We start from the raw sequence: 24009 nt of genomic DNA, 5'->3' as shown, positions 1-24009 counted from the left end.
CATATATACTTGTTACTACACTATCACAACACCAGAGTCAAGTACTGGACAATACTACACATATATACTTGTTACTACACTATCACAACACCAGAGTCAAGTACTGGACAATACTACACATATACTTGTTACTACACTATCACAACACTAGAGTCAAGTACTGGACAATACTACACATATATACTTGTTACTACACTATCACAACACCAGAGTCAAGTACTGGACAATACTACACATATATACTTGTTACTACACTATCACAACACCAGAGTCAAGTACTGGACAATACTACACATATATACTTGTTACTACACTATCACAACACCAGAGTCAAGTACTGGACAATACTACACATATATACTTGTTACTACACTATCACTACACCAGAGTCAAGTACTGGACAATACTACACATATATACTTGTTACTACACTATCACAACACCAGAGTCAAGTACTGGACAATACTACACATATATACTTGTTACTACACTATCACAACACCAGAGTCAAGTACTGGACAATACTACACATGTATACTTGTTACTACACTATCACAACACCAGAGTCAAGTACTGGACAATACTACACATATATACTTGTTACTACACTATCACAACACCAGAGTCAAGTACTGGACAATACTACACATATATACTTGTTACCACAGTACATCCCAGTATAAATACTCACTCAGTGGTTCATTCATTCACAGGAGTTTTATTGACGACAGTCACTCATTAATCCAGTCGATCCACGAGCCTCTCTTTTATGTTCTGCTCACACGAGTCATCAAGGTCGACCCGAGGCTCAGTGGATCAGAACATCAGAACATGGCAGCAGACGAGCCCGACAGACCCAAGTGGGACAACAAGTTCCAGTACTTGTTGACTTCCATCGGCTTCGCAGTAGGAATCGGAAACATTTGGCGTTTTCCATATTTGTGTCAGATCTACGGAGGAGGTGAGTCACATGACTGGTACTCTATACTCTTAAGTATATAGATAGATATTTTTAAATGTATAGATATATATATATTTATATATACTTTACTATTGTAAACACGTCTCTCCACTGTGTTAGTACTTCACTGATCTTTGAATGAACTCATTGAATCTGTGGCTTCAGTGATCGATCAGCTCAAAGTGAGAAGGTCGAAGGTCACGTCCCAACTTGTGACCTTTCTATGTGACCTTTGTTTGTTCGTGATGAGTGGGTTTACTCCGGGAACTCCGGTTTCCTCCCACAGTCCAGAAACATCCAGAGGTTGATTGAGAACCTAAGTGATGGTGTGTGTGTGTGTGTGTGTGTGTGTGTGTGTGTGTGTGTGTGTGTGTTCTGAGACTGACTGGAGTCCTGTCCAGGGTGTCCCCCGCCTCTCACCCCGAGTAGCTGGGAGACTCCAGCACCCCCGCGACCCCTATAGTGGGATAAGTGGCTCGTGATCGAAACAACACGTTTCTTCCGTTGAATCCTCGCGAAGATAAAAGCATGAGAGGTCAGAGGTCAGAGGTCATGTGTTTGCAGGAGCGTTCCTCATCCCGTACCTGCTGGCCCTGGTGTTCGAGGGGCTCCCGCTGCTCTACCTGGAGATGGCCGTGGGTCAGAGGTTCCGCAAGGGAAGCATCGGCGTCTGGAAGTTCATCTCTCCGTACCTGGGCGGAGTCGGTGAGTGACCCGGGAGCGAAAGGTCAAGCGTCCGTGACCCTCTTGGCTCCGCAGGCATGGCGTCGCTGGTGGTGTCGTTCCTGGTGGTGATGTTCTACAACACCATCCTGGCCTGGGTCCTCTGGTACTTCTTCAACTCCTTCCAGGAGCCGCTGCCCTGGAGCCAGTGTCCCTTGAACCAGAACCTGACAGGTCGTGACCTTGACAACGTTGACATTCAATATGACCTTGAAGAAAAATACTTGACGTATCAAAAAAAGAGGATCCAGTAATAAAAGGATGACGCCACACGTTTATCTATATGGACGGATCATCTGGTTCATTATTGCTCCGTTAAATCTTTTATGAGTGACAGGTCACAGGTCACATGACGACTGACAGGTCAGAGGTCACATGACGAAGACACTTTATCACGGTCATGGTGACACGCGTCCTTCAGTCCAACAGATGTTTAAAACCTCATCGTAAAACTCTCATAAAAGTCGGAAGGTTTTAAGTTTCTTCTTCTCGTCGACTCGTGACCTTTAAGAACGACCTTGAGAAAACATCAATGTCATCATTGAATGAATTTAAAGGTTTTTATGCTTTTCATCATTTTTTGAACAATTCAATCTTTTTAAAGTGATTTTTTTTTAAACAGAGTTTGATTTTTTAATTCCAATAATTCGAAAAAAGTTTTTGTTTTTATTCGTATTCTTTTATAACCCTTGAGCTCTAGGTCAAAGGTCAACGACCTCCCTGACCTCCATACATACACACGCAGTGGTGGAGGTCGTTTCAATGTAAAGTTGGTATAAACGAGTCTCCAGACTCAACCAACCAATCATGTGACTTCAGGTCATGTGACTTCAGGTCATGTCACGTCATGTGACTTCAGGTCATGTCACGTCATGTGACTTCAGGTCATGTGACTTCAGGTCATGTCACGTCATGTGACTTCAGGTCATGTGACTTCAGGTCATGTCACGTCATGTGACTTCAGGTCATGTGACTTCAGATTCTCAAATGATTGAATTATTTGAATCAATGATTAAAACAAAATAAAGCATCAATTTAATGTAAAAATCAATTCAAAACAAAAACGTGTGAAAAAGAAATACATTGAAAACATTTGTCAGAAGGTCAAAGGTGTCCTAAGGTGTCTCCCCCTGCAGGCGTGGACCAGGAGTGCAGGAAGAGCACGCCCGTCAACTACTTCTGGTATCGACAGACGCTGAACATCACGAGCAGCATCGAGGTCAGTGGAGACGTTCAGTGGAGGATCGTCGTGTGTCTCGCCAGCGCATGGATGCTCATCTTCATCTGCTTCATCAGAGGCATCAACTCCATGGGGAAGGTGAGCTGGTTAGTTAGGTGAGGTTAGTTAGTTAGTTTAGGTGAGGTGGTTAGTTAGGTGAGGTTAGTTAGTTAGTTTAGGTGAGCTGGTTAGTTAGGTGAGGTTAGGTTAGTTAGTTTAGGTGAGGTGGTTAGTTAGGTGAGGTTAGTTAGTTAGTTTAGGTGAGGTGGTTAGTTAGGTGAGGTTAGTTAGTTTAGGTGAGCTGGTTAGTTAGGTGAGGTTAGGTTAGTTAGGTGAGGTTAGTTAGTTTGTTTAGGTTAGGTTAGTTAGGTGAGGTTAGTTAGGTGAGGTTAGGTTAGTTAGGTGAGGTTAGGTTAGTTAGGTGAGGTTAGGTTAGTTAGGTGAGGTTAGTTAGGTGAGGTTAGGTGAGGTTAGGTTAGTTAGGTGAGGTTAGTTAGGTGAGGTTAGTTAGGTGAGGTTAGGTGAGGTTAGGTTAGTTAGGTGAGGTTAGTTAGGTGAGGTTATGTTAGTTAGGTGAGGTTAGTTAGTTAGGTGAGGTGGTTAGTTAGGTGAGGTTAGTTGGTTAGGTGAGGTTAGTTAGTTAGTTAGGTGAGGTTGGGTTAGTTAGGTGAGGTTAGGTTAGTTAGGTGAGGTGGTTAGTTAGGTGAGGTTAGGTTAGTTAGGTGAGGTTAGTTAGGTGAGGTTAGGTTAGTTAGGTGAGGTGGTTAGTTAGGTGAGGTGGTTAGTTAGGTGAGGTTAGGTTAGTTAGGTGAGGTTAGGTGAGGTTAGGTGAGGTTAGGTTAGTTAGGTGAGGTTAGTTAGGTGAGGTTAGTTAGGTGAGGTTAGTTAGGTGAGGTTAGGTTAGTTAGGTGAGGTGGTTAGTTAGGTGAGGTTAGTTGGTTAGGTGAGGTTAGTTAGTTAGTTAGGTGAGGTTGGGTTAGTTAGGTGAGGTTAGGTTAGTTAGGTGAGGTGGTTAGTTAGGTGAGGTTAGGTTAGTTAGGTGAGGTTAGTTAGGTGAGGTTAGGTTAGTTAGGTGGTTAGTTAGGTGAGGTGGTTAGTTAGGTGAGGTTAGGTTAGTTAGGTGAGGTGAGGTTAGGTGAGGTTAGGTTAGTTAGGTGAGGTTAGTTAGGTGAGGTTAGTTAGGTGAGGTTAGGTGAGGTTAGGTTAGTTAGGTGAGGTTAGTTAGGTGAGGTTATGTTAGTTAGGTGAGGTTAGTTAGTTAGTTAGGTGAGGTGGTTAGTTAGGTGAGGTTAGTTGGTTAGGTGAGGTTAGTTAGTTAGTTAGGTGAGGTTGGGTTAGTTAGGTGAGGTTAGGTTAGTTAGGTGAGGTGGTTAGTTAGGTGAGGTTAGGTTAGTTAGGTGAGGTTAGTTAGGTGAGGTTAGTTAGGTGAGGTGGTTAGTTAGGTGAGGTGGTTAGTTAGGTGAGGTTAGGTTAGTTAGGTGAGGTTAGGTGAGGTTAGGTTAGTTAGGTGAGGTTAGTTAGGTGAGGTTAGGTGAGGTTAGGTTAGTTAGGTGAGGTTAGGTTAGTTAGGTGAGGTTAGTTAGGTGAGGTTAGGTGAGGTTAGGTTAGTAAGGTGAGGTTAGTTAGGTGAGGTTAGTTAGGAGGGGTTAGGTTAGTTAGGTGAGGTTAGTTAGGTGAGGTTAGTTAGGTGAGGTTATGTGAGGTGGTTAGTTTGGTGAGGTTAGGTTAGTTAGGTGAGGTTAGGTTAGTTAGGTGAGGTGGTTAGTTAGGTGAGGTGGTTAGTTAGGTGAGGTTAGGTTAGTTAGGTGAGGTTAGTTAGGTGAGGTTAGGTGAGGTTAGGTTAGTTAGGTGAGGTTAGTTAGGTGAGGTTAGGTGAGGTTAGTTAGGTGAGGTTAGGTTAGTTAGGTGAGGTTAGTTAGGTGAGGTTAGGTTAGTTAGGTGAGGTTAGTTAGGTGAGGTTAGGTGAGGTTAGGTTAGTTAGGTGAGGTTAGTTAGGTGAGGTTAGTTAGGTGAGGTTATGTTAGGTGAGGTTAGGTGAGGTTAGGTTAGTTAGGTGAGGTGAGTTAGGTGAGGTTAGGTTAGTTAGGTGAGGTTAGTTAGATGAGGTTAGTTAGGTGAGGTGGTTAGTTAGGTTAGGTGAGGTTAGGTTAGTTAGGTGAGGTTAGTTAGGTGAGGTTAGTTAGGTGAGGTGGTTAGTTAGGTGAGGTTAGGTGAGGTAAGGTTAGTAAGGTGCGGTCAGTTAGGTGAGGTGAGGTTAGTTAGGTGAGGTTAGTTAGGTGAGGTGAGGTAGAACTTTATTGAAAGGTCAGCGGTTCAGATCCCACGGCAAAGAGTCTCACCGTGACCTTCGACCCTCAGGCCGTGTACGTGACCGCCACCTTCCCGTACCTGGTGCTGACCATCTTCCTGGTGCGAGCGCTGACGCTGCCCGGAGCGCTGGCCGGCCTCAAGTACCTGTTCACGCCCAAAGTACGTGCAACGGTCACCTGGTGGTCGCCGTGGTAACGTGTGTCGTTGCAGTGGGAGGTGCTGATGAACCCCCAGGTGTGGCTCGACGCCTCCACCCAGATCTTCTTCTCGCTCTCCGTGGCCTTCGGAGGATTGATCGCCTTCGCCAGCTACAGCGAGGAGAAGTAAGAGGTCGAGGGTCAGGTCAGGTCAGGTCTTGACCTTCTGCTCCTCAGGAACGACTGCGAGCGCGACGCGGTGGTGGTCGGCGTCATCAACAGCGCGACGTCGCTCTACGGATCCATCTCCATCTTCTCCATCCTGGGCTTCAAGGCCAACAACGCCTTCAACGCCTGCCTGGACGAGTACGTGACGCTCTGGACCTTCACGTCTGAACATCTCGCGCTTTTCATGAGTCGTTTCTGGACTTAAAGTTAATAATAATTAATATTAATGTCAGAAACACAAACACGATTTTAGTTACTTTCAAGTTCTTGAAACTTAAACATCAAACTATGTGTAAAAGAAATAAAACATTTTTAGATTCAATGACACGAACAAAGATGTAAATGATGTCCATCATCAAGAGAAGTTTCTCCTCAAACGCAGGAACATCCTGGAACTGACCAACTACTTTGAGTTCTCGGACCAGAACATCACGTCTCAGAACTACGACTCGTGGGTGGAGTACCTGAACGCCACCCGACCCGAGGACCTGTCCAACGTGCGGCTGCTGCCCTGTGACCTGGACACCTTCCTGGACCAGGTCAGGACGCCCGGCGCTGCTGGACCATCATGTTCTCACGACGTCTCCTCCACAGAGCGCCTCCGGCACCGGCCTGGCCTTCATCGTGTTCACGGAGGCGGTGCTGGAGATGCCGGGATCTCAGGTGTGGGCCATCCTGTTCTTCGTCATGCTCCTCAGCCTGGGCCTCTCCTCCATGTTTGGAAACTTGGAAGGAGTTCTGACCCCCATCAACGACCTGAACCTGGTGCCCAAGTGGCTCCCAGACCAGGCGCTGACCGGTACTGAACACGTTGGACCTTCAAGACGCTCTCTGACGTGTTCCTCCCTCAGGACTGATCTGTTCGCTCGCCTTCCTCCTGTCGCTCATGTTCACGCTCGGCTCCGGGAACTACTGGGTCGAGGTCTTCAACGGATACGTGGGTTCGGTTCCTCTGCTCATCATCGCCTTCTTCGAGCTCATCGGAGTCGTTTATGTTTACGGGATGAAGAAGTAACTCATGTGTGAATGTGTATCCTCTCATCCTCAGCATACAAATCTACTACAGTTTCAGTGACGACATCTACTACACAACAGTTTCAGTGACGACATCTACTACACAACTGCTCTCAGTTTCAGTGACGACATCTACTACACAACCGTTTCAGTGACGACATCTACTACACAACTGCTCTCAGTTTCAGTGACGACATCTACTACACAACAGTTTCAGTGACGACATCTACTACACAACTGCTCTCAGTTTCAGTGACGACATCTACTACACAACAGTTTCAGTGACGACATCTACTACACAACTGCTCTCAGTTTCAGTGACGACATCTACTACACAACAGTTTCAGTGACGACATCTACTACACAACTGCTCTCAGTTTCAGTGACGACATCTACTACACAACTGCTCTCAGTTTCAGTGACGACATCTACTACACAACAGTTTCAGTGACGACATCTACTACACAACAGTTTCAGTGACGACATCTACTACACAACTGCTCTCAGTTTCAGTGACGACATCTACTACACAGCTGCTCTCAGTTTCAGTGATGACATCTACTACACAACTGCTCTCAGTTTCAGTGACGACATCTACTACACAACTGCTCTCAGTGACGACATCTACTACACGACTGCTCTCAGTTTCAGTGACGACATCTACCACACAACTGCTCTCAGTTTCAGTGACGACATCTACTACACAACAGTTTCAGTGACGACATCTACTACACAACTGCTCTCAGTTTCAGTGACGACATCTACTACACAACCGTTTCAGTGACGACATCTACTACACAACTGCTCTCAGTTTCAGTGACGACATCTACTACACAACAGTTTCAGTGACGACATCTACTACACAACTGCTCTCAGTTTCAGTGACGACATCTACTACACAACAGTTTCAGTGACGACATCTACTACACAACTGCTCTCAGTTTCAGTGACGACATCTACTACACAACAGTTTCAGTGACGACATCTACTACACAACTGCTCTCAGTTTCAGTGACGACATCTACTACACAACTGCTCTCAGTTTCAGTGACGACATCTACTACACAACAGTTTCAGTGACGACATCTACTACACAACAGTTTCAGTGACGACATCTACTACACAACTGCTCTCAGTTTCAGTGACGACATCTACTACACAACCGTTTCAGTGACGACATCTACTACACAACTGCTCTCAGTTTCAGTGACGACATCTACTACACAACAGTTTCAGTGACGACATCTACTACACAACTGCTCTCAGTTTCAGTGACGACATCTACTACACAACAGTTTCAGTGACGACATCTACTACACAACTGCTCTCAGTTTCAGTGACGACATTTACTACACAACTGCTCTCAGTTTCAGTGACGACATCTACTACACGACTGCTCTCAGTTTCAGTGACAACATCTACTACACAACAGTTTCAGTGACGACATCTACTACACAACTGCTCTCAGTTTCAGTGACGACATCTACTACACAGCTGCTCTCAGTTTCAGTGATGACATCTACTACACAACTGCTCTCAGTTTCAGTGACGACATCTACTACACAACTGCTCTCAGTGACGACATCTACTACACGACTGCTCTCAGTTTCAGTGACGACATCTACTACACAACTGCTCTCAGTTTCAGTGACGACATCTACTACACAACTGCTCTCAGTTTCAGTGACGACATCTACTACACGACTGCTCTCAGTTTCAGTGACGACATCTACTACACGACTGCTCTCAGTTTCAGTGACGACATCTACTACACAACTGCTCTCAGTTTCAGTGACGACATCTACTACACGACTGCTCTCAGTTTCAGTGACGACATCTACTACACAACTGCTCCCAGTTTCAGTGACGACATCTACTACACAACTGCTCTCAGTGACGACATCTACTACACGACTGCTCTCAGTTTCAGTGACGACATCTACTACAAGACTGCTCTCAGTTTCAGTGACGACATCTACTACACAACTGCTCTCAGTTTCAGTGAGGACATGTACTACACAACTGCTCTCAGTTTCAGTGACGACATCTACTACACGACTGCTCTCAGTTTCAGTGACGACATCTACTACACGACTGCTCTCAGTTTCAGTGACGACATCTACTACACAACTGCTCTCAGTTTCAGTGACGACATCTACTACACAACTGCTCTCAGTTTCAGTGACGACATCTACTACACAACTGCTCTCAGTTTCAGTGACGACATCTACTACACAACTGCTCTCAGTTTCAGTGACGACATCTACTACACAGCTGCTCTCAGTTTCAGTGACGACATCTACTACACAACTGCTCTCAGTTTCAGTGACGACATCTACTACACAACTGCTCTCAGTTTCAGTGACGACATCTACTACACAACTGCTCCCAGTTTCAGTGACGACATCTACTACACAACTGCTCTCAGTTTCAGTGACGACATCTACTACACAACTGCTCTCAGTTTCAGTGACGACATCTACTACACAACTGCTCTCAGTTTCAGTGACGACATCTACTACACAACTGCTCTCAGTTTCAGTGACGACATCTACTACACAACTGCTCTCAGTTTCAGTGACGACATCTACTACACAACTGCTCTCAGTTTCAGTGACGACATCTACTACACAACTGCTCTCAGTTTCAGTGACGACATCTACTACACAACTACTCTCAGTTTCAGTGACGACATCTACTACACAACTGCTCTCAGTTTCAGTGACGACATCTACTACACAACTGCTCTCAGTTTCAGTGACGACATCTACTACACAACTGCTCTCAGTTTCAGTGACGACATCTACTACACAACTGCTCTCAGTTTCAGTGACGACATCTACTACACAACTGCTCTCAGTTTCAGTGACGACATCTACTACACAACTACTCTCAGTTTCAGTGACGACATCTACTACACAACTGCTCTCAGTTTCAGTGACGACATCTACTACACAACTGCTCTCAGTTTCAGTGACGACATCTACTACACAACTACTCTCAGTTTCAGTGACGACATCTACTACACAACTGCTCTCAGTTTCAGTGACGACATCTACTACACAACTGCTCTCAGTTTCAGTGACGACATCTACTACACGACTGCTCTCAGTTTCAGTGACGACATCTACTACACAACTGCTCTCAGTTTCAGTGACGACATCTACTACACAACTGCTCTCAGTTTCAGTGACGACATCTACTACACGACTGCTCTCAGTTTCAGTGACGACATCTACTACACAACTACTCTCAGTTTCAGTGACGACATCTACTACACGACTGCTCTCAGTTTCAGTGACGACATCTACTACACAACTACTCTCAGTTTCAGTGACGACATCTACTACACGACTGCTCTCAGTTTCAGTGACGACATCTACTACACAACTGCTCTCAGTTTCAGTGACGACATCTACTACACGACTGCTCTCAGTTTCAGTGACGACATCTACTACACGACTGCTCTCAGTTTCAGTGACGACATCTACTACACGACTGCTCTCAGTTTCAGTGACGACATCTACTACACAACTACTCTCAGTTTCAGTGACGACATCTACTACACGACTGCTCCCAGTTTCAGTGACGACATCTACTACACAACTACTCTCAGTTTCAGTGACGACATCTACTACACGACTGCTCTCAGTTTCAGTGACGACATCTACTACACGACTGCTCTCAGTTTCAGTGACGACATCTACTACACAACTACTCTCAGTTTCAGTGACGACATCTACTACACGACTGCTCTCAGTTTCAGTGACGACATCTACTACACAACTGCTCTCAGTTTCAGTGACGACATCTACTACACAGCTGCTCTCAGTTTCAGTGACGACATCTACTACACAACTGCTCTCAGTTTCAGTGACGACATCTACTACACAACTGCTCTCAGTTTCAGTGACGACATCTACTACACAACTGCTCCCAGTTTCAGTGACGACATCTACTACACAACTGCTCTCAGTTTCAGTGACGACATCTACTACACAACTGCTCTCAGTTTCAGTGACGACATCTACTACACAACTACTCTCAGTTTCAGTGACGACATCTACTACACGACTGCTCTCAGTTTCAGTGACGACATCTACTACACAACTGCTCTCAGTTTCAGTGACGACATCTACTACACGACTGCTCTCAGTTTCAGTGACGACATCTACTACACAACTGCTCTCAGTTTCAGTGACGACATCTACTACACAACTACTCTCAGTTTCAGTGACGACATCTACTACACGACTGCTCCCAGTTTCAGTGACGACATCTACTACACAACTACTCTCAGTTTCAGTGACGACATCTACTACACGACTGCTCCCAGTTTCAGTGACGACATCTACTACACAACTACTCTCAGTTTCAGTGACGACATCTACTACACGACTGCTCCCAGTTTCAGTGACGACATCTACTACACAACTACTCTCAGTTTCAGTGACGACATCTACTACACGACTGCTCTCAGTTTCAGTGACGACATCTACTACACAACTGCTCTCAGTTTCAGTGACGACATCTACTACACGACTGCTCTCAGTTTCAGTGACGACATCTACTACACAACTGCTCTCAGTTTCAGTGACGACATCTACTACACGACTGCTCTCAGTTTCAGTGACGACATCTACTACACAACTGCTCTCAGTTTCAGTGACGACATCTACTACACAACTACTCTCAGTTTCAGTGACGACATCTACTACACGACTGCTCCCAGTTTCAGTGACGACATCTACTACACAACTACTCTCAGTTTCAGTGACGACATCTACTACACGACTGCTCCCAGTTTCAGTGACGACATCTACTACACAACTACTCTCAGTTTCAGTGACGACATCTACTACACGACTGCTCCCAGTTTCAGTGACGACATCTACTACACAACTACTCTCAGTTTCAGTGACGACATCTACTACACGACTGCTCTCAGTTTCAGTGACGACATCTACTACACAACTGCTCTCAGTTTCAGTGACGACATCTACTACACGACTGCTCTCAGTTTCAGTGACGACATCTACTACACAACTGCTCTCAGTTTCAGTGACGACATCTACTACACAACTGCTCTCAGTTTCAGTGACGACATCTACTACACAACTGCTCTCAGTTTCAGTGACGACATCTACTACACGACTGCTCCCAGTTTCAGTGACGACATCTACTACACAACTACTCTCAGTTTCAGTGACGACATCTACTACACGACTGCTCTCAGTTTCAGTGACGACATCTACTACACAACTGCTCTCAGTTTCAGTGACGACATCTACTACACAGCTGCTCTCAGTTTCAGTGACGACATCTACTACACGACTGCTCTCAGTTTCAGTGACGACATCTACTACACGACTGCTCCCAGTTTCAGTGACGACATCTACTACACAACTACTCTCAGTTTCAGTGACGACATCTACTACACGACTGCTCTCAGTTTCAGTGACGACATCTACTACACGACTGCTCCCAGTTTCAGTGACGACATCTACTACACAACTACTCTCAGTTTCAGTGACGACATCTACTACACGACTGCTCTCAGTTTCAGTGACGACATCTACTACACAACTGCTCTCAGTTTCAGTGACGACATCTACTACACGACTGCTCTCAGTTTCAGTGACGACATCTACTACACAACTGCTCTCAGTTTCAGTGACGACATCTACTACACAACTGCTCTCAGTTTCAGTGACGACATCTACTACACAACTGCTCTCAGTTTCAGTGACGACATCTACTACACGACTGCTCCCAGTTTCAGTGACGACATCTACTACACAACTACTCTCAGTTTCAGTGACGACATCTACTACACGACTGCTCTCAGTTTCAGTGACGACATCTACTACACAACTGCTCTCAGTTTCAGTGACGACATCTACTACACGACTGCTCTCAGTTTCAGTGACGACATCTACTACACAACTGCTCTCAGTTTCAGTGACGACATCTACTACACAACTGCTCTCAGTTTCAGTGACGACATCTACTACATGACTGGAAGGCGTCCGAACCTGTACTGGAGGATGTGCTGGATGGTCATCAGTCCGCTGCTGCTCTTGTGTGTGTTGCTGTCATTCGTGGTCCTTCAGGTGCAGAAACATCCCAACTATCCTTCCTGGAATCCTCTCTACGTGAGTCACTGGAGCTTCAACTTTAATGATCCACAAATGATTCATAGACGTGAACATTTAACTCACTTTAATTCAATATGAAATCATTGTCACACCAGACGTCACTAACAGATATTGTGAGACTCACACACAGACTCACACCATCCTCTCGTGCAGGAGATGTTCCCTCACACACACACTCACACACAGACTCACACACAGACTCACACAGACTCACACCATCCTCTCGTGCAGGAGATGTTCCCTCACACACAGACTCACACACCGACTCACACAGACTCACACAGACTCACACCATCCTCTCGTGCAGGAGATGTTCCCTCACACACAGACTCACACACCGACTCACACAGACTCACACAGACTCACACCATCCTCTCGTGCAGGAGATGTTCCCTCACACACAGACTCACACAGACTCACACCATCCTCTCGTGCAGGAGATGTTCCCTCACACACAGACTCACACACCGACTCACACAGACTCACACAGACTCACACCATCCTCTCGTGCAGGAGATGTTCCCTCACACACACACTCACACACAGACTCACACACAGACTCACACACAGACTCACACCATCCTCTCGTGCAGGAGATGTTCCCTCACACACAGACTCACACAGACTCACACCATCCTCTCGTGCAGGAGATGTTCCCTCACACACAGACTCACACAGACTCACACCATCCTCTCGTGCAGGAGATGTTCCCTCACACACAGACTCACACCATCCTCTCGTGCAGGAGATGTTCCCTCAGACGGAGATGAAGCCGTACCCAGACTGGGTCTTCTCCATCATCGTGCTGCTGTCGTCGCTGCCGGTCGTGTCCATCCCTCTGGTGTTTCTCTACCAACTCTGCAGCTTCTCCAGCTTCTCCAGGAACAAGGACTTGAAGCCACGACTGAACCTCGGCTTCCAGAGCGACTTGGAGAAATACGACCAACAACACATGTAGACTCTGACCCGTGAAGGTGGAGCAGGTTCTGGTTCTGGACATGGAGCGTCAATCAAAGTCCAAAGGTCGTGGGTTCGAAGGTGAAGTTCAGCTGCTGCTCGTCTTCACCATGTTGGCTCCAGTCGTGGACCAGCAGGACAACGAGGTCCTGGACTCAGTGACCCGCCGGACGGAGGCCACCCTCAGATCTCCAAGACTGCACTCCAGGCTCCGCCTTCCTGTCGAGTTCATGATGTAAACAATGATGTAAACAATGATGTAAACAATGATTTAAACAATGATTGATGTAAACAATGATGTAAACAATGATTTAAACAATGATTGATTTAAACAATGATGTAAACAATGATTGATGTAAACAATGATGTAAACAATGTTGTAAACAATGATTGATGTAAACAATGATTTAAACAATGATTTAAACAATGATTGATGTAAACAATGATGTAAACAATGATGTAAACAATGATGTAAACAATGATTGATGTAAACAATGATGTAAACAATGATGTAAACGATGATGTAAACAATGATTGATGTAAACAATGATGTAAACGATGATGTAAACAATGATTGATGTAAACAATGATGTAAACAATGATGTAAACAATGACGTAAATGATGATGTAAACAATGATGTAAACAATGATGTAAACAATGATTTAAGAACGAGCTTCGTCGCATTCATGACTCGTACACATCCACACACAACGTGATTCAAATACTTTAATGACACGTACACACACGTACACACACGTACACACACGTACACACACACGTACACACACACGTACACACACACATTTCTTTCACATTTTTTTCAGTTTATATTTTATTGAATATTGTTTTTATTGTTTAAGTTATTTGTGATCTGGTCTAGAAAAGCTCTCTATAAATATTACTTACTAACTTACACACGTACACACACGTGTACACACACGTATACACACACGTATACACACACGTATACACACACGCACTAGTATAATAGGTGTGTGTTGAGAGTTCATACTTTTGTGTAGATGCAGAAAAACATTCTTGTACAGACGACGATGTTTGTTCAACGTCTTGATGAACGAGGAGCAGAAGATCAGCTGCACACACTGTAACACACTGTTGTGTTGTCCTGAAAGTACACAACACACACACTGTCACACACTGTTGTGTTGTCCTGAAAGTACACAACACACACACTGTAACACACTGTTGTGTTGTCCTGAAAGTACACAACACACACACTGTAACACACTGTTGTGTTGTCCTGAAAGTACACAACACACACACTGTAACACACTGTTGTGTTGTCCTGAAAGTACACAACACACACACTGTCACACACTGTTGTGTTGTCCTGAAAGTACACAACACACACTGTAACACACTGTTGTGTTGTCCTGAAAGTACACAACACACACACTGTAACACACTGTTGTGTTGTCCTGAAAGTACACAACACACACTGTAACACACTGTTGTGTTGTCCTGAAAGTACACAACACATACACTGTCACACACTGTTGTGTTGTCCTGAAAGTACACAACACACACACTGTCACACACTGTTGTGTTGTCCTGAAAGTACACAACACACACTGTTGTGTTGTCCTGAAAGAACACAACACACACACTGTAACACACTGTTGTGTTTTCCTGAAAGTACACAACACACACTGTCACACACTGTTGTGTTGTCCTGAAAGTACACAACACACACACTGTCACACACTGTTGTGTTGTCCTGAAAGTACACAACACACACACTGTAACACACTGTTGTGTTGTCCTGAAAGTACACAACACACACACTGTTGTGTTGACCTGAAAGTACACAACACACACACTGTAACACACTGTTGTGTTGACCTGAGAGTACACAACACACACACTGTAACACACTGTCGTGTTGTCCTGAAAGTACACAACACACACACTGTAACACACTGTTGTGTTGTCCTGAAAGTACACAACACACACTGTAACACACTGTTGTGTTGTCCTGAAAGTACACAACACACACAATGTAACACACTGTTGTGTTGTCCTGAAAGTACACAACACACACACTGTAACACACTGTTGTGTTGTCCTGAAAGTACACAACACACAAACTGTAACACACTGTTGTGGTGTCCTGAAAGTACACAACACACAAACTGTAACACACTGTTGTGTTGTCCTGAAAGTACACAACACACACAATGTAACACACTGTTGTGTTGTCCTGAAAGTACACAACACACAAACTGTAACACACTGTTGTGTTGTCCTGAAAGAACACAACACACAAACTGTAACACACTGTTGTGTTGTCCTGAAAGTACACAACACACAAACTGTAACACACTGTTGTGTTGTCCTGAAAGTACACAACACACAAACTGTAACACACTGTTGTGTTGTCCTGAAAGTACACAACACACACACTGTAACACACTGTTGTGTTGTCCTGAAAGTACACAACACACAAACTGTAACACACTGTTGTGTTGTCCTGAAAGTACACAACACACAAACTGTAACACACTGTTGTGTTGTCCTGAAAGTACACAACACACAAACTGTAACACACTGTTGTGTTGTCCTGAAAGTACACAACACACAAACTGTAACACACTGTTACTGTTACTGTCACATATTTAGAGTAAGTATGAGGTGTTGTTACTGCCACATATCTAGAGTATGTATGAGGTGTTGTTACTGCCACATATCTAGAGTATGTATGAGGTGTTGTTACTGCCACATATCTAGAGTATGTATGAGGTGTTGTTACTGCCACATATCTAGAGTAAGTATGAGGTTTTGTTACTGCCACATATCTAGAGTATGTATGAGGTGTTGTTACTGCCACATATCTAGAGTATGTATGAGGTGTTGTTACTGCCACATATCTAGAGTATGAGGTTTTGTTACTGCCACATATCTAGAGTACGTATGAGGTGTTGTTACTGCCACATATCTAGAGTAAGTATGAGGTGTTGTTACTGCCACATATCTAGAGTACGTATGAGGTGTTGTTACTGCCACATATCTAGAGTACGTATGAGGTGTTGTTACTGCCACATATCTAGAGTAAGTATGAGGTGTTGTTACTGCCACATATCTAGAGTACGTATGAGGTGTTGTTACTGCCACATATCTAGAGTATGTATGAGGTGTTGTTACTGCCACATATCTAGAGTACGTATGAGGTGTTGTTACTGCCACATATCTAGAGTACGTATGAGGTGTTGTTACTGCCACATATCTAGAGTACGTATGAGGTGTTGTTACTGCCACATATCTAGAGTATGTATGAGGTGTTGTTACTGCCACATATCTAGAGTATGTATGAGGTGTTGTTACTGCCACATATCTAGAGTACGTATGAGGTGTTGTTACTGCCACATATCTAGAGTATGTATGAGGTGTTGTTACTGCTCCATGACAAGAGACGGTGCAGTTGCCTCGGTTCATCCGTCCGATCCGTCTGCTGGTGAAGTCCATCATATCTTGAATCATGTGCAGGAAGTAAAGCGGATTCTTCACAACCGTCTGACCGAAGGGCAAACTCTGGGCGTACAAATGGAACCTGGAGAGAGAGATGTTTGTAAACTAGAACCTGAGACATGATGTTCAACAGAGACTCATGTTCATGACAAACATCAGTAGAATCACCTGCAGGCCTGAAGCTGCACCATCTGGTAGATGTTCTGGTAAACAGCTTCCACGGAGTTGGTCTGTGAGGCAAAAGGATTCCTTTAATGACATGTTTCCATCCTTCTATCCTTCCATCCATCCATCATCCGTCCATCCATCCTTCCATCCATCCTTCCATCCATCCATCTATCCTTCCTTCCTTCCATCCATCCATCCATCCATCTATCCTTCCATCCATCCTTCCATCCATCTATCCTTCCATCCATCCTTCCATCCATCCATCCATCCATCCATCATCCATCCATCATCCATCATCCATCATCCATCCATCCATCCTTCCTTCCATCCATCATCCATCCATCCATCCTTCCATCCATCCTTCCTTCTATCCTTCCATCCATCCATCATCCGTCCATCCATCCATCCATCCTTCCTTCCATCCATCCATCCATCATCCATCCTTCCATCCTTCCATCCATCCATCCTTCCATCCATCCATCCATCATCAATCCTTCCTTCCATCCATCCATCCATCCATCAATCCATCCATCCATCCTTCCATCCATCCATCCATCTATCCTTCCTTCTATCCTTCCATCCATCCATCATCCGTCCATCCATCCTTCCATCCATCCTTCCTTCCATCCATCCATCCATCCATCCATCTATCCTTCCTTCCTTCCATCCATCCATCCATCCATCTATCCTTCCATCCATCCATCCATCCATCCATCATCCATCCATCATCCATCCATCCATCCTTCCTTCCATCCATCCATCCATCATCCATCCATCCATCCATCCTTCCATCCATCCTTCCTTCTATCCTTCCATCCATCCATCATCCGTCCATCCATCCATCCTTCTATCCTTCCATCTAAAGATAATGTGACACTAGTTTAGTGACAGCAATAAAAACACAAAAGATTAATTATGCAAAAAAAACTTCAATATGTTCTTTCAAGTTAAGTCGATAGAATGAAGATTATATTTGAATGATTAATGAAAGTTGATGCTTGAGCTGAGACCCCGTGACCCCGTGACCCCGTGACCCCGAGACCCCGAGACCCCGAGACCCCGTGACCCCGTGACCCCGTGACCCCGTGACCCCGTGACCCCGTGACCCCGTGACCCCGTGACTCCGTGACTCGTGACTCGTGACTCGTGACTCGTGACTCGTGACTCGTGACTCGTGACTCGTGACTCGTGACTCGTGACTCGTGACTCGTGACCCGTGACCCCGTGACCCCGTGACCCCGTGACTCCGTGACTCCGTGACTCCGTGACTCCGTGACTCAGTGACTCGTGACTCAGTGACTCAGTGACTCAGTGACTCGTGACTCAGTGACTCAGTGACTCAGTGACTCAGTGACTCCGTGACTCCGTGACTCCGTGACTCAGTGACTCGTGACTCGTGACTCAGTGACTCAGTGACTCGTGACTCGTGACTCGTGACTCAGTGACTCGTGACTCGTGACTCGTGACTCAGTGACTCAGTGACTCGTGACTCGTGACTCGTGACTCAGTGACTCGTGACTCGTGACTCGTGACTCGTGACTCAGTGACTCGTGACTCGTGACTCGTGACTCGTGACTCGTGACTCGTGACTCAGTGACTCAGTGACTCGTGACTCGTGACTCGTGACTCAGTGACTCGTGACTCGTGACTCGTGACTCAGTGACTCGTGACTCGTGACTCGTGACTCGTGACTCGTGACTCAGTGACTCGTGACTCGTGACTCGTGACTCAGTGACTCGTGACTCGTGACTCGTGACTCGTGACTCAGTGACTCGTGACTCAGTGACTCAGGACTCGTGACTCATGAGTCACATTCACTGAAGGTCAAGAAAACTCTGGTCTTTATAGAAGAAAATATACGTCAAAACAAACTCAAACAAATTCCAAACATATACATGACTTTTAATTCAAAAAGTGAACTTTGTGATTTATGACGAGCAAACATTATGATATATATATATATTATTATTATGAGCAAACACACAAACGCACACACACACAAACACACAAACGCACACACAAAACATTGTGAAAACATTACACAATTAAATATTAATTGTCAACATTGAATGGAACTGAAGGCTGAAGGCAGCGTCATGTTAGTCAGACTTTTGATTAACAAGAACTCTTTTAAAAACTAACAAAAACCTGATCTAACATATAAACATGAACCTGATGGAGTCACGTATCTGATTGACAGGTGACATAGAACTAGAATGAACAGACTCTAGAACATTAAACTACACACTCTGTTCATTCTAGTTCTACCTCAACATTAATGTGTCAAATACAGAGTGTGTAGTTTAATGTTCTAGAGTCTGTTCATTCTAGTTCTACCTCAACATTAATGTGTCAAATACAGAGTGTGTAGTTTAATGTTCTAGAGTCTGTTCATTCTAGTTCTACCTCAACATTAATGTGTCAAATACAGAGTGTGTAGTTTAATGTTCTAGAGTCTGTTCATTCTAGTTCTACCTCAACATTGATGTGTCAAATACAGAGTGTGTAGTTTAATGTTCTAGAGTCTGTTCATTCTAGTTCTACCTCAACATTGATGTGTCAAATACAGAGTGTGTAGTTTAATGTTCTAGAGTCTGTTCATTCTAGTTCTACCTCAACATTAATGTGTCAAATACAGAGTGTGTAGTTTAATGTTCTAGTCTGTTCATTCTAGTTCTACATCAACATTGATGTGTCAAATACAGAGTGTGTAGTTTAATGTTCTAGAGTCTGTTCATTCTAGTTCTACCTCAACATTGATGTGTCAAATACAGAGTGTGTAGTTTAATGTTCTAGTCTGTTCATTCTAGTTCTACCTCAACATTGATGTGTCAAATACAGAGTGTGTAGTTTAATGTTCTAGAGTCTGTTCATTCTAGTTCTACCTCAACATTGATGTGTCAAATACAGAGTGTGTAGTTTAATGTTCTAGAGTCTGTTCATTCTAGTTCTACCTCAACATTGATGTGTCAAATACAGAGTGTGTAGTTTAATGTTCTAGAGTCTGTTCATTCTAGTTCTACCTCAACATTGATGTGTCAAATACAGAGTGTGTAGTTTAATGTTCTAGAGTCTGTTCATTCTAGTTCTACCTCAACATTAATGTGTCAAATACAGAGTGTGTAGTTTAATGTTCTAGAGTCTGTTCATTCTAGTTCTACCTCAACATTGATGTGTCAAATACAGAGTGTGTAGTTTAATGTTCTAGAGTCTGTTCATTCTAGTTCTACCTCAACATTGATGTGTCAAATACAGAGTGTGTAGTTTAATGTTCGAGAGTCTGTTCATTCTAGTTCTACCTCAACATTGATGTGTCAAATACAGACTCTAGAACATTAAAGTACACACTGTATTTGAGGCTGTAGTGCTGAAGGTGAGAGTTCCTGGCAGAGCGTAAATGAAAATGACCTCAGAGCATCTGAACATCATGTTATTATACAATGTGTTGTCATGTTATTATATGTTGATATGTTCAGTCACATGTATGTTGTCATGTTATTATATGTTGACATGTTCAGTCACATGTATGTTGATATGTTATTATATGTTGACATGTTCAGTCACACATGTATGTTGTCATGTTATTATACTATGTTCAGTCACACGTATGTTTTCATGTCATACTATGTTCAGTCACACGTATGTTGTCATGTTATTATACTATGTTCAGTCACACGTATGTTGTCATGTTATTATACTATGTTCAGTCACACGTATGTTGTCATGTTATTATACTATGTTCAGTCACACGTATGTTGTCATGTTATTATACTATGTTCAGTCACACGTATGTTGTCATGTTATTATACTATGTTCAGTCACACGTATGTTGTCATGTTATTATACTATGTTCAGTCACACGTATGTTGTCATGTTATTATACTTTGACATGTTTAGTCACACGTATGTTGTCATGTTATTATACTTTGACATGTTCAGTCACACGTATGTTGTCATGTTATCATATGTTGACATATTCAGTCACACATGTGTTGTCATGTTATTATATGTTGACATGTTCAGTCACATGTATGTTGTCATGTTATTATACTATGTTCAGTCACACGTATGTTTTCATGTAATTATACTATGTTCAGTCACACATGTGTTGTCATGTTATTATATGTTGACATGTTCAGTCACACGTATGTTCTCATGTAATTATACTATGTTCAGTCACATGTATGCTGTCATGTTATTATACTATGTTCAGTCACACGTATGTTTTCATGTTATTATACTATGTTCAGTCACACGTATGTTTTCATGTTATTATACTATGTTCAGTCACACGTATGCTGTCATGTTATTATACTATGTTCAGTCACACGTATGTTTGCATGTTATTATACTATGTTCAGTCACACGTATGTTTTCATGTTATTATACTATGTTCAGTCACACGTATGTTTTCATGTAGTTATACTATGTTCAGTCACATATGTGTTGTCATGTTATTATACTTTGACATGTTCAGTCACATGTGTTGTCATCTTATTATACTTTGACATGTTCAGTCACACATGTGTTGTCATGTTATTATACTTTGACATGTTCAGTCACACGTATGTTGTCATGTTATTGTATGTTGACATGTTCAGTCACACGTATGTTGTCATGTTATTATATGTTGACATGTTCAGTCACACGTGTGTTTTCATGTTATTATATGTTTACATGTTCAGTCACACATGTGTTGTCGTGTTATTATACTTTGACATGTTCAGTCACACATGTGTTGTCATGTTATTGTATGTTGACATGTTTTGTCACACGTGTGTTTTCATGTTATTATATGTTTACATGTTCAGTCACACGTGTGTTTTCATGTTATTATATGTTTACATGTTCAGTCACAGGTATGTTGTCATGTTATTATATGTTGACATGTTCAGTCACACTTATGTTGTCATGTTATTATATGTTGACATGTTCAGTCACACGTGTGTTTTCATGTTATTATACTTTGACATGTTCAGTCACATGTATGTTGTCATGTTATTATATGTTGACATGTTATTATATGTTGTCATGTTATTATATGTTGTCATGTTATTATATGTTGTCATGTTATTATATGTTGTCATGTTATCATATGTTGTCATGTTATTATATGTTGTCATGTTATCATATGTTGTCATGTTATCATATGTTGACATGTTATTATATGTTGTCACGTTATTATATGTTGTCACGTTATCATTTGTTGTCATGTTATCATATGTTGTCGTGTTATTATATGTTGTCATGTTATCATATGTTGTCATGTTATCATATGTTGTCATGTTATTATATGTTGTCATGTTATCATATGTTGTCATGTTATTATATTTTGTCATGTTATCATATGTTGTCATGTTATCATATGTTGTCATGTTAGCATATGTTGTCATGTTATCATTTGTTGTCATGTTATCATATGTTGTCATGTTATCATATGTTGTCATGTTATTATATGTTATCATGCTATCATATGTTGTCATGTTATTATATGTTGTCATGTTATTATATGTTGTCATGTTATTATATGTTGTCATGTTATCATATGTTGTCATGTTATTATATGTTGTCATGTTATTATATGTTGTCATGTTATTATATGTTTTCATGTTATTATATGTTGTCATGTTATTATATGTTGTCATGTTATCATATGTTGTCATGTTATTATATGTTGTCATGTTATTATATGTTTTCATGTTATTATATGTTGTCATGTTATTATATGTTGTCATGTTATCATATATTGTCATGTTATCATATGTTGTCATGTTATCATATGTTGTCATGTTATTATATGTTGTCATGTTATTATATGTTGTCATGTTATCATATATTGTCATGTTATCATATGTTGTCATGTTATCATATGTTGTCATGTTATCATATGTTGTCATGTTATTATATGTTGTCATGTTATTATATGTTGTCATGTTATCATATGTTGTCATGTTATCATATGTTGTCATGTTATCATATGTTGTCATGTTATCATATGTTTTCATGTTATCATATGTTGACATGTTATCATATGTTGTCATGTTATCATATGTTGACATGTTATCATATGTTGACATGTTATTATATGTTGACATGTTATCATATGTTGTCATGTTATCATATGTTGACATGTTATCATATGTTGTCATGTTATCATATGTTGTCATGTTATTATATGTTGTCATGTTATCATATGTTGTCATGTTATTATACGTTGTCATGTTATTATATGTTGTCATGTTATCATATGTTGTCATGTTATCATATGTTTTCATGTTATCATATGTTGACATGTTATCATATGTTGTCATGTTATCATATGTTGACATGTTATCATATGTTGACATGTTATTATATGTTGACATGTTATCATATGTTGTCATGTTATCATATGTTGACATGTTATCATATGTTGTCATGTTATTATATGTTGTCATGTTATCATATGTTGTCATGTTATCATATGTTGTCACGTTATTATATGTTGTCACGTTATCATTTGTTGTCATGTTATCATATGTTGTCGTGTTATTATATGTTGTCATGTTATCATATGTTGTCATGTTATCATATGTTGTCATGTTATCATATGTTGTCATGTTATTATATGTTGTCATGTTATCATATGTTGTCATGTTATCATATGT

General features: G+C 42.3%; 2 protein-coding genes across 3 annotated transcripts in view; one reads left to right on the top strand and one right to left on the bottom strand.

The window, feature by feature from the left end:
• The first annotated feature begins 831 nt into the window (after window positions 1-831).
• On the top strand, window positions 832-13722 carry slc6a18 (solute carrier family 6 member 18). Of its 2 annotated transcripts, none has more exons than XM_087786105.1 (12): window positions 832-961; window positions 1526-1666; window positions 1721-1858; window positions 2821-3002; window positions 5262-5372; window positions 5424-5536; window positions 5588-5716; window positions 5961-6117; window positions 6173-6377; window positions 6430-6589; window positions 12585-12747; window positions 13496-13708. In XM_087786105.1, the coding sequence occupies exons 1-12, from the start codon at window positions 832-834 to the stop codon at window positions 13706-13708; spliced, it is 1842 nt and encodes a 613-aa protein (XP_087642231.1). The 2 variants fall into 2 exon arrangements, with proteins under 2 accessions (XP_087642231.1, XP_087642230.1); XM_087786104.1 differs by having other exon boundaries at window positions 837-961; window positions 12904-13722.
• A 73-nt stretch (window positions 13723-13795) lies between these two features.
• tert (telomerase reverse transcriptase) overlaps window positions 13796-24009 on the bottom strand; it is a 33146-nt gene continuing 22932 nt past the window's right edge. The window contains exons 13-16 of the mRNA XM_087786103.1: window positions 17363-17424; window positions 17152-17276; window positions 14721-14834; window positions 13796-13926 (exon numbers count right to left, since the gene is read on the bottom strand). Of these exons, the coding sequence (XP_087642229.1) occupies window positions 13796-13926; window positions 14721-14834; window positions 17152-17276; window positions 17363-17424 (432 nt within the window). The remainder of the gene's footprint in view (window positions 13927-14720; window positions 14835-17151; window positions 17277-17362; window positions 17425-24009) is intronic.

Source organism: Callionymus lyra, chromosome 3 (genome assembly GCF_982586985.1).
Source record: "Callionymus lyra chromosome 3, fCalLyr1.hap1.1, whole genome shotgun sequence".
Classification (NCBI taxonomy): domain Eukaryota; kingdom Metazoa; phylum Chordata; class Actinopteri; order Syngnathiformes; family Callionymidae; genus Callionymus; species Callionymus lyra.
The sequence above is the reverse complement of the archived record's forward strand: the minus strand, read 5'-3'. Positions and strand labels throughout refer to the sequence as shown.